The 15745-nt window shown below is 38.2% G+C and overlaps 1 protein-coding gene across 3 annotated transcripts in view; it reads left to right on the forward strand.

The window, feature by feature from the left end:
* The first annotated feature begins 394 nt into the window (after nucleotides 1-394).
* meis3.S (Meis homeobox 3 S homeolog) overlaps nucleotides 395-15745 on the forward strand; it is a 36957-nt gene continuing 21606 nt past the window's right edge. The window contains exons 1-7 of one of the 3 annotated variants that reach the window (XM_018231836.2): nucleotides 400-635; nucleotides 737-1110; nucleotides 4016-4218; nucleotides 6906-7053; nucleotides 8018-8068; nucleotides 9325-9375; nucleotides 12961-13110. In XM_018231836.2, the coding sequence (XP_018087325.1) occupies nucleotides 1099-1110; nucleotides 4016-4218; nucleotides 6906-7053; nucleotides 8018-8068; nucleotides 9325-9375; nucleotides 12961-13110 (615 nt within the window). In that variant the 5' untranslated portion in view covers nucleotides 400-635; nucleotides 737-1098. 3 annotated transcript variants of the gene reach the window in all.

The raw sequence follows: 15745 nt of genomic DNA on the forward strand, positions 1-15745 counted from the left end.
GCACAAGTCACATGATGGGGGACAGCTGGGAAACTGACAATATGTCTAGCCCCCATTTCAGATTTCAAAATTAAATATAAAAAAATCTGTTTGCTCTTTTGAGAAATGGATTTCAGTGCAGAATTCTGCTGGAGCGGCACTATTAACTGATGTGTTTTGAAAAAAAACATTTTCCCCATGACAGTATCCCTTTAAAATCTGTGGTAGAAGGCATGAATATAAAAAAAAATCAGAGAAAAAAAAAATCAGAGTATTGTGCAGGTATTGTGAATTTCAGTGTAGAGCAGTTGCTGTGTCAGTAAAGTGATAATGTAAAGACAAACTGGTTTTTCAGGAGAGATAGCCTGGCCAGAAGAATTCCCTCCATTTGGCTAGATGTGAATGCTAATTGCAGGGCAGTAGGTGCATGCATTTCACAGTCACACAGTGTGGGATGAGGGGAGGGGGCTGGCCCCAAGCTCACTGGCTGGCTGAGAAACAAGCCCAGTGACCAGCACTAGCAGTGCAGGAGTTAAAGGCCCTTCTATTTCCGGATTTGCTCATTGCTGAAGGCTTGTAGTGGAGCTAGAGAAAGAGGGAGGGAGACAGGAGCATCCCCTACACACAGCAAGAACTGAGCATCCTCCAGGAGGAAGGTAGGAGAGGAGCCGCTGCTGCACCATGCCAGTCTGACACACACACAGCCCATGTTTGTTCTGTCTGGAGCTCAATCTCATCACTGTCTCCATACTCACAGGAAGCCTCAGAAAGGGGGTGCACAGACTGGAGCACCAAGAGAGGAGGCTGTTTGGGGGGCTGCCGTTTGCACACCTCCCTCCTCATTCATTCCCCCCACCCACTGCTCCTGAAGATCATCAGTCATTTGGATTTTGACAGATCTTGCAACCTTGATGGACAGGCAGAAAGAGCAGCTCTAAGATACCCAGAGAGGAGAGGGGAATACGCACAGATCCTGTGGCTCTCCATGCTCCAGTCTCCAGCTTGGGCTTCACCCTGGACTAAGGTCCCACCTTGTTCCCTTGCACTGAGGACACTTCTAGTGTTGTCCAGGAACAGCTGCCCTTCTTCCACAAGTCTCCCAGTTGCACCCGACTCGGAATGGCACAAAGGGTAGGTGCTTCCATTGTGACCAGTTGGCATGCACCCTAGGCCAGCTGGAGGTGGGAGCCTGCTCTGCTGAGTTCCACTGGCTGTGCCTTGGCTGCATGTATTGTCTTTATAGCGTTATCTTATCTGGAAAGTCAGCAGTCTGAGATTTTGTTCTAAATGGAAATTTGTACATTGTACTTCATGGAAAACACAGTGGGATTTACTAACAAGTCGCTAGGTTTTACTAAAATATTTTATTTAAAATAGGATAAAATAAAACATGTTTTGTTTTTTTTTTTAAATTATCCTACTAACAGACACACTCATACAACTGGGAGTTGGCTACTCAAAATACATAATTTAAAGTGCAATGTGAAGGGATTCCTCAGGCTTTTATCTTTGGAGTGATAACTTGATGTCCCTCTTTATACTTCAATTTTAACACTCACAGCATTTAAGGGTACCCTTTGCTCCCAGTGCATATAGGATCTTGGGGCTCGTAGAACAAGGCAGGCTCGTCAGATTGGGTTAGTAGCATTGTTTTTATTCCAGCCTGTTAGTTGCCCGGTAAATCTTAGTTTAAAAACTTTCTTTTCTAGGCAACCGATAGGCGTTAACGTTTCTCCCCCTGCAGCCAAAACATAACACGATCAAATGAGCAGATCCTTATCTCCTGAGCCTACAGCACATTCTGCAAAAATGTGGCTGCTCTGTTGTTCCCATGGAAGAAAATTTTCTTAGAAGATTATATACTATTATTACAATATATTATACTTATATACGTGTGTCTACATATACACAGAAGCAAATGTAGCTATTAACACAGCTGTGCAGTTGTACAATTAAACTTTTCTTCAAATAAACCAGTTTTACTAATGAGTTCAAGGGAAATTAGCATTCTTGTGCAAGCCTCTGTAAATGTGTGATTTACACGTATATGTTTGTTTATATTTGCCTTGGGCACGTGAGAATGGGCAATGTTAGAAGACTTTCGCATTAAAATGGTCTCTCTCTTTAAATTTAAATTAACCCCGCATATGCCGTTTCAGAAAAATAAATAAATAAAATAAAAACCCAACTTAAACTGTTTTCAGAAGCTGACCCTTTAGCAGATAAAAGCAAGATTTACAGGCATGGAATATTGAACTATCTTTGGTGTTTACAAATATTTATTTAGACTATAAATATATGAAGATTAAATCTAGAAAATTAAACTAATCGCTATAGATATATATATATATATATATATATATATATATATATATATATATATATATATATATCTATATATATATATCTATAGATATATATCTATAGATATATATGTATATATATATATATCTATATATATATATATATAGATAAATATCTATAGATATATATATATATCTATAGATATATATCTATATATATATATCTATAGATATATATATATAGATAGATATAGATATATAGATATAGATATATATATATCTATATATTAAACACATACAAAAGCCTTTTTCTAAAAGCTATAAACTAACATTTGTACAGAGTACTGAACACTGAACAAAGATAGGATTATTTTATAATAAATACCAATGAGGTTAGAAAATCCCTTTTTAGAATTCTGTTTAAAATTTGGTATTAAGAGGAGAAAAAAGGGCTACTTGTATCAAAAAAATCCCCAAAAAGCCTATCACACGGTCTTTTCACTGGATGTAAACTCTACAACTGCTCTTAAACCTCCAGGGCAGGGAACAGGAAAAGTTGAAAATCCGAGCTTGCAGGGTAAACACAGATATTTAGATTTCTGGAAAAGTTCCTGAGCAGATCCCAAAAGTTTATACTGAGCAAATCCGCGACAATGTTGTGAGATTAAATGAACAAAAATAGATGTTTTTAATAACCAAGAATGGCAGTGTGAGGGCGAAGTATTAGAAGGCTTTAAGTGCCTTGTTAGTTTGCATTCTGTGTATGTGTTTTAATATTGGAGTTTATAATTTCTTTTGAAATTTTTAAAGAGGTCATTAAAATAAATTATAATGTTTTTTTTTTTAATTCTCTATAAATCACAGCAAAACTCACATTGCAAGGAGTTAAATAATCCATGCTTTTCTAGGCTTGTCCCATTACTGTGCAATGACAGGAGTTTTAAGTTGTAAAATGGCAGTATTTAGCAAAAGCAGAATTTTTGGGCGTTAATTTGAAAAAAAGTGTATAGGAGTTTTTCAAGAGTTAGAAGTTTAGTGCAAAAATACTTGTTGGATTCCAGAAATGCAGCCATTCATGATGCAGATCGAGCACATTTTATTTTATTCATTTGATCATATAACATTATGGATTCATTTCACAGGGGGGTATATGTCATTTTAGGAGAGGGATCTTTATTTATTGTCACTTGTAAAGAAAGAATGGCTGTGTTTTGTTTTTTTTTGCAAATGTATTTGAAATTAAGTTCAGTAAATGGCATGGTATTCCTGTGGGACATATCCAAGACCTGGAGTAGGTTGCAAGCTAATGAAACTGTTTTCTTTATATGCATTACTAAGAAAAAAGGCCATATTTCCCAAGGCTGATTAAGAGCCTAAGTAATTCTTTTTAGAATCTGATCTTATGCTCAGTAGACTCATTTATTTAAACAGGTTTTATGACATGTAAGACATATACACAGACATGCATTAGATATTTATTTTTATTGCATAACTGTCTATGTCATCTGTTACTGAAACATACTACGTTCATGCAAACAGTACAGGGATCATTTAACTCATAAGAGTATGTGGATCGTATAGGAACATGTATTTTCTGAATCAAAAAGTAATGACTGAGGGAAAAAAAATAAAGCGGGCCGAATGTCCCATTGAAGTGTGTTTATAAGGAGAATGTTATTGGAATAATATAATTATGGGAGCACCCCTAATATCCCTGTTTTGCTCATTCTCAGTATGACGAGATGGTGCATTACTCAGGGTTGGATGGGATGTCTCTGGCAGGATTTGCGGATGCCCACACAGGCCGAGCACTACAACACCACTCGCTTAGCCAGAGTACACCCTATGGATCTACGGGAGCAGCTCACCGAGTACCAATGCCCCCTGGAATGGGTAGCAACGACGGTCTGAAAAGAGAAAAGGATGAGATTTATGGGTAAGTGACCTCTTGAACATGGTGCTACTGGATATACCTTAATGACCTTTAACACTATATCTATATACTATACGGGACTTTACTATATTAAACTGGGGTACTTATGTGAGATTTCGTCCTGCAGTAAGAGTCCAAAATAAATGGCATAATACAGTATTTATAATATATCACTAAGCAGTGGCGTAACTATAGAGGAAGCAGACCCTGCGGCTGCAGGAGGGCTAGGGTTGCCACCTGGCCGGAAAAAATGATGGTTGATCCTAATGTTATTTATAGGGAAAAAAAGATAAATATATAGGAAGGCCAGTATTTTTTTCCAGAAAAAGGTGGCAACCTTAAGGAGGGCCCCATGAGGCTCTAATTCATATACAATTTCTATAAATATTGGTAAAACAGGACAACCTCTGGATATGTTGGGGGCCCTATAATTAACTTGTAGTTGGGCCCAGTATCATCTAGTTACACCACTGTCTATGATGCCTTAAACAAGGCATCATAGACAGGGACAAGGCATCATTAAACAGGGTTGTGTTGGCTCTGGGCTAATCTGGAATAGAATACTTATCTCAGTAGCTGTGGATAATGTGGATGGTCTGGCTTGTATTGTTTTAATTGCACCTTTATTCTCATAAACTGATGTTCTTACCAAGCTGTTCATTCTCAAAATATTGTCACTGCCTCTACCCTACATTGTGTTGTTTTAAGCGTAATTATGTTCTCATGCAAATGGGTGTGAATCCATATTTATTCAGTACATTTATAGGTATAATCTGCCTGGCTTGTACATTATGTGGGCAGGCCGGTTTACTAAGAACTAGTAGCCCGGATTAACTGGATAAATAAAAGCAAACATCAATTTTATGGTAGTTCTCATTCTTTCCTGTTTTCGGTTGTGGTTATGTTGGAAAATAGAATCCGATCCAGTTAAAGTTTGATGTCGCAGGACAGGCGTCTGGATTCTGTAGATCGGTCCTGGTAATTCTCAGCCATGTCTCCTGTACATTTTTCTTTATTATAACAGAAGCATTAGATTACAGGAGCCAACTGGTATCGTTGCGAGGCTCACATAAAAAAAGCTAAAATTCAAGTGCTAACTGTATTTGTTATTTGCCTGTAATATACACGGGGTGTGCATATGGCTTTGCCTATATCACCCTTAATTACTTCTTCGTCCTTGCCAAGTTAGAAGCAGTACAAATTCATATTTTCACCACCAATTCACAGGTTATATGTGGTTAAGGACTGGATGGTTTTTAGAAGTAGATTTTTGAATCGGTTTTCGCAAACCCTTTATTGGTAGGGAAGTGGCAGCGTGCGGCCAAAGAGTTAAAAGATTGCATATGTCATAAAGACATGAGCAGAATGAGGAATGTTTACATTAGAAATGTGGAAGTAATGGACTGGGGACAGCGCAGTTTATCCTCAGTCACTTCATGTAAATAGTGAGTGAAATAACGCAAGAGATTCCTCAAGCTCCAACCAACTGAGCTTGCAGTTTAGTTGGCGGGGGGATTCATAACGGTTTTAAGATGTGTGTTTATAGTATTTTTATGAACAAAAATGTAATTATTTAAGGTTAATTATTTGTGGACAGAGAGAAATTTAATATAACGCAATCACCATTTCTTAAATCTATTCACATCACCATTTGAGCCTGCATGTACATCCTCATTATATATATATATATATATAACAGACACAAGTAAATACACACCCACATATTTCTTGTAAAAAATAATACATCCCTTATGTGGTATCATTTTTTACATGCATATTTAAAATATATAAAATGTAAATACTTGCATGCAGAAATGTATGTGTATATATATATATATATATATATTAATGTTATATATTACACATCAATATATATATATAACCCATATGAAAAAAAACTAGTCTCATATATATTTTGTTGTATTTGCTTGTATATGTTTGGTTGTCCAGCACTTTTGATCGTTACACGGCAGCTGTACACTGATATAATCTTAAAATGATGCATATAACTAGTGATGGTCGAGTAAATTCGCCTGGGGCAAATTCGCGGCGAATTTCCGCGTTTTGATGACGGTTGCGAAACTGCCGAAAGAATTCGCCGGCAAAAAAATGTTGACGCGTCGAAACCGCTGTGCGTCAACATTATTCATACGCCCATTGACTTTAACGCCGGTGTCAAAATTGACGCAGGCATCAAAATTAGCGAATTTTTGGGTGAAACGGGACAAATTTGCCCATCGCTACTTATAACAAATAGAAATACTCAAATCAGTGTGTATTTCGGTCTGTGTATGTGCTTTTAATACCTATATATGTGCCTCAGGCACAACTCGCTTTCAGAACGACACATAAAGATATTAATAAATGTCACTTATAAACCCTAGAAATAATGCTACATACTGTACATTTTCTGTAGCATGCAGAATGAGTGCAATTTCATTCCCTCTGTGTTTATGCCAAAAATAAGCACTATTTTTCATTTCTGTCTTTATTATTAGCCGCATACACTTCAGTTGTACATAGTGTGGCCTGGACTATAATCTCTTAAAATCCAAGAATTCTCTCTGTAGGCTGAAGCACATGTATCTACTAAGTATTGGGATGCCTTTTGCCGATGGCTTTGCTGTATTGGCTTTTTTTTTGTGGCACTACCGGTAGTCATACTGATTTCTTTCCCACATCTTCTATAGGCACCCACTGTTTCCTCTGCTGGCTTTGGTGTTCGAGAAGTGCGAATTGGCTACGTGTTCCCCTCGCGACAATTCTGGCTCATTCCCAGGGGGCGATGTTTGCTCTTCAGATTCGTTTAACGAAGATATCGCTGTTTTTGCCAAGCAGGTCAGTTTTTCTTTCTGTAAATCCATATACAGCCAGGTGACTGGCTTGTGACATAGTGTTGAGTGGACTTTAAAGCAAAAGCCCACGGCCGCAAACAGAATATTTGTGCACCCGAAGCCCCTCTGAACAATAAATAAAGTGATCTTCAAGATGAACAGCACTTTGTACTCTGTGAACATTTACAGACAAGAAAGGGATTCCTATGACATCCACATGAACCGAGGAAAATAGGAACAAGCTGTAGAAATGACAAGGAACTGCAATAATTAACTGTTTGCAAAATAAAATTGCAAGATACTGATCTGCAAAGAATTACTAAGCTGCAGCAGTTAAAAAAGCATTGAGATGCCTTCCATAAGTTTAAAAAAAATACATTTATAAGTTTGATTTCCCAGCATCCTCAGTTAGCCTCATTTTGACATCTTTTTCCTGAAAATAAATTGGGGTCAATTTAGTCGAGGCCAAACTAGCAGAAACATATCTGGGAGACAAACAATGCCTGTGTTCTCAATTTTAAAAAACAATGGGTTAAACAGAAATGTTTTCTTTAGCTTATAAAAATCTCAGAGCAAGGGGGGGGGAAATCAATAGAAATGAAAAAACCCTAAAACACAAGATCACTTTCAGCGCTCCCAGCAAATGTTTCTTCTTGAACTTAACATATAGAAAAGGAATCAGGTCTCTGAGTTTATGTTTTATGGATGGGAAAACGGAGAGGATTTAAGGCTTAAAAGGATGGATGTTGTATTCGGCTGTAGACAGGAGCGGCTGGATTCGTTTTGCCAGGGTAATCTATCCTTTAGGAATACCCACACACAGCATCACCATCAACAGTTTAATTGATTATTGGGAAATAAAAAGAAAAGTTTATCTGGTATAAGAAGGAAAGTAAGGGCTGCCTTAAGGATAGACGGCTTTCTATTCAATAAGCCAAACAAATACATATTTTCTTCTTTATTTCCAGGTTAGAACAGAAAAACCCCTGTTCTCTTCCAACCCAGAGCTGGACAATTTGGTAAGAAGAACTTTATTTTGCTATTAAATTACAGATTGGGAGAAATATGGAAAAAGTGTCTTTGCATTAGCTAATATTTCTCTGGTTCCTTGTATATACCCTTCTTCTATTGTGCAATATAATATAATATCATTTATAATAATTAGTAGGGATGCACTGAATCCACTATTTAGGATTTGGCCGAACCCCTGAATCCTTCGCGAAAGATTCGGTCGAATACCGAACCATATCCGACCCCTAATTTGCATATGCAAATTAGGGGTAGGAAGAGGAAAACATTATTAAACTTCCTTGTTTTGTAACAAAAAGTCATGTGATTTTCCTCCCTGTCCCTAATTTGCATATGCAAATTAGGATTCGGTTCGGCAGAAGGATTCCTAATAATTAGGGTTTGTGTGTGTTTCATTCCAACCAGGCTAAAATCACACAAAAAAAAAACCTAAAGAAAAGTACCTTAAAATCTGATTGGACAATTCTTATAATTATTGGATGTCATTACAATTTTCCTGCTACTCTGTAGACATTAGCTGGCATGCAGCAATTGACTGGATCTGACTGAAACATGTAAAAGTAAGCCTTAGGGCAGAGACACACGTGGAGATTTGGCGAGATTAGTCGCCCAGCGACAAATCGCCTCTTCTTTGGGCGACTAATCTCCCCGCAATGCCTTCCCGCCGTCGGCTAGAATCTAAATTGTCGGCGGGATGGCACTCGAGGAGCTTCGTTTTCTGAAGTCATCCAAAGTTAGCTCGTAAGGCAACTTCGGGCGACTTCGGAAAACGAAGCACACCGAATGCCAGCCAACCGGAGATTTCAATTCTAGCTGAACGGAAGGCAGTTCAGGGAAATTAGTTTCCCGAAGAAGAGGCGATTTGTCGCCGGGTGACTGAATCTCCCCGAATATCCATGTGTGTCTCTGCCCTTAGGGTGCTGAAACACTGAGGACACCACAATATGTCTGGAAATGGCAGTTGCTGCCCATTATTAGCAATGGGAAGCAAACAGCATATGGCACACAAGAGGATATCCCAAGAAAGAATAGACATGTTTCCATGTCATAATCACATCCATATGTCTAAAACTAAAACTATGCTATTGTCCATGGGGCTACAATTTTCACCCCTTCAGTTCCACCATTTTTCTGAGTATAATCAAAATTAGATTGTGAGCTCCTAAAACCAGATTCTGATTCTGATTCCTATTGTTTCACCTGGAATTCAAGCAAAATCATTCCACGTATATATCCTCTTTTCTAGATGATACAAGCCATTCAAGTATTACGATTCCACCTGCTGGAGTTAGAAAAGGTACGTTCTGCTCATATTGTATCACATTCGCTTTACAGCACTTTTGCGTTAGCAGGGAAAGCATTATCCAAATGATGTATTTAGGAGATCAAAGCTGCTAATCCTCAGCGGTGCTGGCAGAGCTCTTGAGCTTTTATCCTGCATTTGCGTGTAATCAGGAGGGGTTGAAATGTGAATTTCTCTGTTTCCACATAAACAATATTTACTGTCTGCCAAGTATAAATAAGGCAGGCCATTCCTTGATGTCGGATTGCATGGAATGGCACCAGTTCAGCACTTTGGAATCTATGTTGTTTCTTGGAAATCTTCTTTTTCATTACTAAGCATTCAGTATAAACAGAGGTGTGGGACATGGTTGTCAGGTACATCTTTTTCCAGCAATAGCATGTTGTTTCAATACATTTTCCCTAGAATTATATCACACAGCTGTCAAGCCCCAACCTACAACTCCAGTAGCTTTGTGGAGCACTGGGAGTTAAGGTAGGACTCCAAAAGCGATTTTGTCGCGATCCGACTCGACGCGTCAGATCAACGCTGCAAATCCATGCAACAATTCTATCTCTTACCTTATTTTTGTCGCATGCGACAATTCGCATGCTTTTGTCGATGCGCGACAAAATCGCTTGTGGAGTCCTACCCTTAAACCTGCGATTTAATCATTCATTATATAGAAGTATAATGTTGGCTCTTCTTAGAAGCTGTTTTTTTTACTCTTAACTCAAGTTGCTATACAGAAACCCCTAATATACCCATCACAGTAACCTGTTTCTTCAAAAAGTATGATTAAATTCCATTTTTTATGTTGAAATCCAGCTGTTTAACAGTTCTTCTATTTCTGCATCATTTCAAATCCTGGAGGGATTAAACACCGATGTTACACATTGCAACTCCACAGACAGCATGCAGGAACTACATAACTCACAATGCATTGCACTGTGGTGTTCCTTTCCTTATTGAAATCACGTGTGCAGGGTGGGGTTTGGAGGATGCAGGCTGAGGACAGATGGCTGCTGATACAAAGTAACAGTAGTCAGACAGCTCAGCAAAGTAGTCAGACAGATCAGCAGGAGAGCAGGGGGCTAGGTTTAGGGAACTGTTCCAAACCATTAAAAATCATGAAAAGTCTGCATATTTTTTAATTGATGTAAGTTGCTTGAAATTATGTTTACTTTTTAGTAACACGCCACAAATAAGTAGAATTTTATTTCTAAGATATAACTCATAAGTCTATTTATTTAGAGATATATGGTGACATGCAGTATATGCAGAAAATTGCTAGAAGCACAAGTCTATTCATACCCTTCAGTCCTACTGTCAAACATGTCGCTATTCCTTATAACCCCCTTTGGATTTGCCTGGACTCCAAAAATATGGGTGGGATAGAAAAAAGATGTTACAGATGGCTCCAATTTTTCAGTAAATCTGACATCAGCCTATTCTCTGCTACCAAATACAAGTGATGGGTTTTACTGCTTTCCAAGGATTGATAAATATAGAAGTGTATTTGAGAACATGACACGTATTGTATATTTAAAAGCAACATAATTCTTTGTTAGGATAAGTAAAACCCCTACTAAAAAGTAAAGTATCAACATCTTCCCCTGCTCATTTGGTCATTCACATGGCTTTTAGCATGGCAACTGGCTTACGGACCTGGCTCATGGAAGTAGATTGCTATCTTGTGGAGGAATATCCCGCAGAACATGAAGAAACCTGCATACTTACATCTCTGCAGGTCTCTTTGGGATGCACGATCAGTCACTATGCATATGTGCAGTATTATGTACAGTATACACATACGTACAATACTCAGACTAATGAAATGCACATGAATGACTGAAACACTTTCAGGTGCTATATGTGCCTGCAGGCAGGAAACAGTTAATTGTACAATCAAAGCACACTCCCCTGCCTCCTCCCATATGGTGAATCCCATTAGGCTTTGTATGATTTTTGCTGGCACATACCACTTTGAGGAACAGGGGAGGGGACTGCGGAGATGAAAGGCAGTTCTTCACTGTTGCCCCTCTGGTTTGATAAGCTAATGAGCTCATTAAAGGATACAAGAGGCACTGGGGGTTTGTAACCAGATAATCCTTTTGTTAATGTGGTAATTAACCCTTTGATTCCCTTGGTCAGCCTGCTGGTAATGATGGATTAAAGAAGTGGTGCCTAGGGGAACCAAAGGTAGGGGTGAGAGACAAGTTCCAAACTTGCAAAGAAAGATTTCACCTTATCTCAGTATATGATAATAATAATAATAATGACTGGCTTTTCCCAGTGATATTTATGAGATCATGGGAGTTGTAGATAAAAAGCAACTAAGGGCAGGGGCACACAGGCAGATTCAGAAGATTAAGGGTCAGGCCACACTCGGCGTTTTGGGGAGATTTGGTCGCCTGGCGGCTAATCGCCTCTTCTGTGGGGTGACAATCTCCCCAAACTGCCTTCCCCCTGCCTTCTGCTTGCTATAATGAGAAAACACCAGCGCAATGGCACTCGCGAGGAAACTTCGGGCGACTTCTGAAATTGAAGTGCCGCGAGTGCATTGGCGCAGGCGACTAAATTCTCCTGTGTGCCCCTGCCCTTAAAGTCACATGTTGCAGAAAATACCAAAGATTGATTCAGAGACCTTTGTGGTACAATTATTTTACTTGGACCCATCTCATTAGGCGCTCTCTTACCCCTTTTATCTGTTGCCAGCATCTTAATTTCTTCACACGAGGGATTAGTTTGTTGCCTAGACATTCAATGTTATCCCTTTAAAACACATAAAATTTCAAATAAAGAAATTAAAACTGAACAACCACTTTTATATACTATAGATGAGTGTTTAAAATGCTCTATATGTTATTACAAAATTGCATACAATGCTGGTGATAATCTTTCTTTAAATCAATACTATATTTTAGCACCTCTTGGGACAGTGTAATGATTGCAAAGTTAAGGGGAAATGCATATATATATATATATATATATATATATATATATATATATATATATATATATATATATATATATATATATATACACACCACATCGAGTCACGGATTCTGTACTGGGGCTACCAACTCAGGCATATTATTCCATTATTGACCCAAAAGTCAAATCATCCAATCTGCCTCCTTTGATTCACCATATTGGGAAAAGACTGGCTGCTGAGCACATCTTGCAGTCTACAAATAGTCTTTTCAACTAACTTTTAAATCAACTGGCAGGACAACTAGTAATTAGGTACATTCTGAAGTTGGCTAGTGATTTATATGTGCATTTATCCAGTCATGTAGAAAATAATAAATATTATCTGTCCCACTCAGTTCAGTCCTTCTGGCGACGGCCAAAACAACAGGTCTGGGAGCTTTTTTTATTAGTCAGAATGAATTGCTAAATGTTTTATTGTGGGTTTCTATATTGCTAAATGTGCAGTCCTTACTGTACAGTATATATATATATATATATATATATATATATATATAATGCAGTAATGCCTTGATGTCATAGTAACCTGTGATTTGGCCAGTCAGTGAGCTTGCAGCGTTTTGGATGATATAGGGATGTAAGTTTAATTGTTTTATATTTTTGCAGGTTCATGATCTGTGTGACAATTTCTGCCACCGGTATATCACATGTCTAAAAGGCAAGATGCCAATTGATTTAGTGATAGATGATCGTGATGGCTCTTCCAAGTCGGATCTGGAAGATTTTACAGGTTCCTGCACCAGCCTATCAGACCAGGTTTGTTACTTTGCACATTTTTTTTTAAGTTTACATTTTCCATTACCTCTATCCCCAAATGGCACCTACAGTGGTATAACTAGAAGTTACTGGATTCCACAGCAAAATCATTTAGGGTGCCTTTAACTTCGGGAATAAGATATTTTTGAAACATATATACAGTCATTCTCTTAAATCGAATGCCCATTGCATATAAATACATGGTTTACAATTGATGCCTACATATACACACACACACATATATACTGTATAAATGTATGTGTGTGTTTATACACTGTATATATATATATATATATACATATATATAATTTATTACCCTCCCACACATTTAGGTAAGAACAGGCATTTGTAATATTTGATGCAATACCAGCTCTCATTTGAGCTGAACTTGCTTCATAAAGAAATTGTTTGTGGGGAAGGGCAAAATCCAGGCTTAAGCCAGTAAATGCATAATTAATGAGTCCCATCCCAAGATTATTAATTTCTAGTAATGCTCCCTTTCAGATAACTAGGATCTGCCATGTTTTTTTCCCTTTATTTCTATCCCCTTCTGCCTAAACTAATGCAGGGACTGCATTTGCCTATAGTTAGACTGATGCATTTTTAATATTCCTCCAGGCTACAGAGGGAGCAGGGTAGGAGCTGGGTAGATAAAGGTCTGGCGCTGAATGCACTAATTCCAAATTCCAAGCAGCCGCCCATTGTGTGCTTGTCACCCCTGTGCACAGCCCTGCAAGTCTTAACCCTTTCTATACCACAGACTCACAGCGCAGAGCAAGAGATGCCAGCCCAGCTTCTAGAAATATTTTGACCTAGATTATATTTGGCAGCCTATGCCCTGTGCTCTAACTAGAAACTATGGGACCCCACAACAATTGAATTTTAGACAAACCCTGAATAACATCAGAAGGAGTTGCGTTTGCATCAGTTTTATATGAACTCTACATTTGTCAATCTTAGATATAGACTATTTCTTAGAAAATGTGATTCTCTCATTGCCAAGAAATGCTTGTTTTCAAAACACATCCGTTAATAGTGCTACTCCAGGAGAATTCTGCACTGAAATCCATTTCTCATTAGAGCAAACAGATTTTTTTAATATTTAATTTTGAAATCTGACATGGGGCTAGACATATTGTCAGTTTCCCAGCTGCCCCCAGTCATGTGACTTGTGTTCTGATTTGTTCAGGTAGATTGGCCCGTGAGTTCATGGCATATGAGCAAACTCCTCTTCCTGTAGTTCCTAATGTTCTGGCAACAACACAACAACAACTGCAGTTGGTCATATAAATACAGAGACATTTTCTCCAGCCACTAAATGGTTGAGGAATAAAGTGCTCACAATGTCCCTGTTTGACTCTGCCCAAAGCAACAAATAGAGCATAGAAGGCCGTTATTTAGAAGGCAGGCAGCTTCCAATAGAGTAAAATAATAGAGCAGCAGCTTGATTGACAGGTGGTTGTTATTAAAGTCATCAACTGTTTGCACTGGAGTATTATTTACAAATTGACTTTAACTTGATACATATGTCATGATAACCTGGAAGCATCTTAGAGGTGCCGCATTGCTCAATTATTAATTGGTCCAATTCACCCAAACTGCACCAGTTTTAAGAGTAAGCTGAGGCTTATTAAACTTTTGCATAAACTTCTAACAACCACTGATGCCTTTGGTTGTTGAAAGAATTGAATGACTAGCACATGATTTCAATTAGTAGACTATGTCCTGAACAGCAACATATAATCACTGCACGACTATTAAAGTGGTCATAGATTTTCATTATCATAAGACCAAGCTTATCTTGAAATAATTATTTAAATGTAAAATTTGTTCATCAAGTAAAAAGACGATTTCAAGTGATATCATCTAGTTGAAGCCAGGAAAACTATGGCTAGCCATCTGCTTGGCCCTGCAAACAATTGGACAATGGATAGATTTCAATGTAAACAATGAAAATCTTCTAACCTGCCTGATTGATTTTCTGACCAATGTCGGACAAAAATCGTTAGATGTGCGATCATTTGGTGCTCACTAACCTCACAATAGTTGACGGACTTTTAAAATTGGTCGTTAAAGGGATACTGTGATGGGAAAACGTTTTTTTCAAAACAGATCAGTTAATTGTGCTGCTCCAGCAGAATTCTGCACTGAAATCCATTTTTCAAAAGAGCAAACAGATTTTTTTATATTCAATTTTGAAATCTGACATGGGGCTAGACATTTTGTTAATATCCCAGCTGCCCCAAGTCATGTGACTTGTGCACTGATAAACTTCAGTCAATCTTTACTGCTGTACTGCAAGTTGGAGTGATATCACCCCCTCCTTTTCCCCCCCAGCAGCCTAACAAAAGAACAATGGGAAGGTTACCAGATAGCAGCTCCCTAACACAAGATAACAGCTCCCTGGTAGATGTAAGAACAGCACTCAGTAGTAAAAGCAAAGTCCCACTGAGACTGATTCTGATTCAGTTACATTAAGTAGGAAAAATAACAGCCTGCCAGAAAGTAGTTCCATCCTAAAGTGCAGGCACAAGTCACATGACTGGGGGCAGCTGGGAAACTGACAATATGTCTAGCCCCATGTCAGATTTCAAAATTGAGTATAAAAAAATCTGTTTGCTCTTTTGAGAGTTGG

This window comes from Xenopus laevis, chromosome 8S (assembly GCF_017654675.1).
Source record: "Xenopus laevis strain J_2021 chromosome 8S, Xenopus_laevis_v10.1, whole genome shotgun sequence".
NCBI classification, from domain to species: Eukaryota; Metazoa; Chordata; class Amphibia; order Anura; family Pipidae; genus Xenopus; species Xenopus laevis.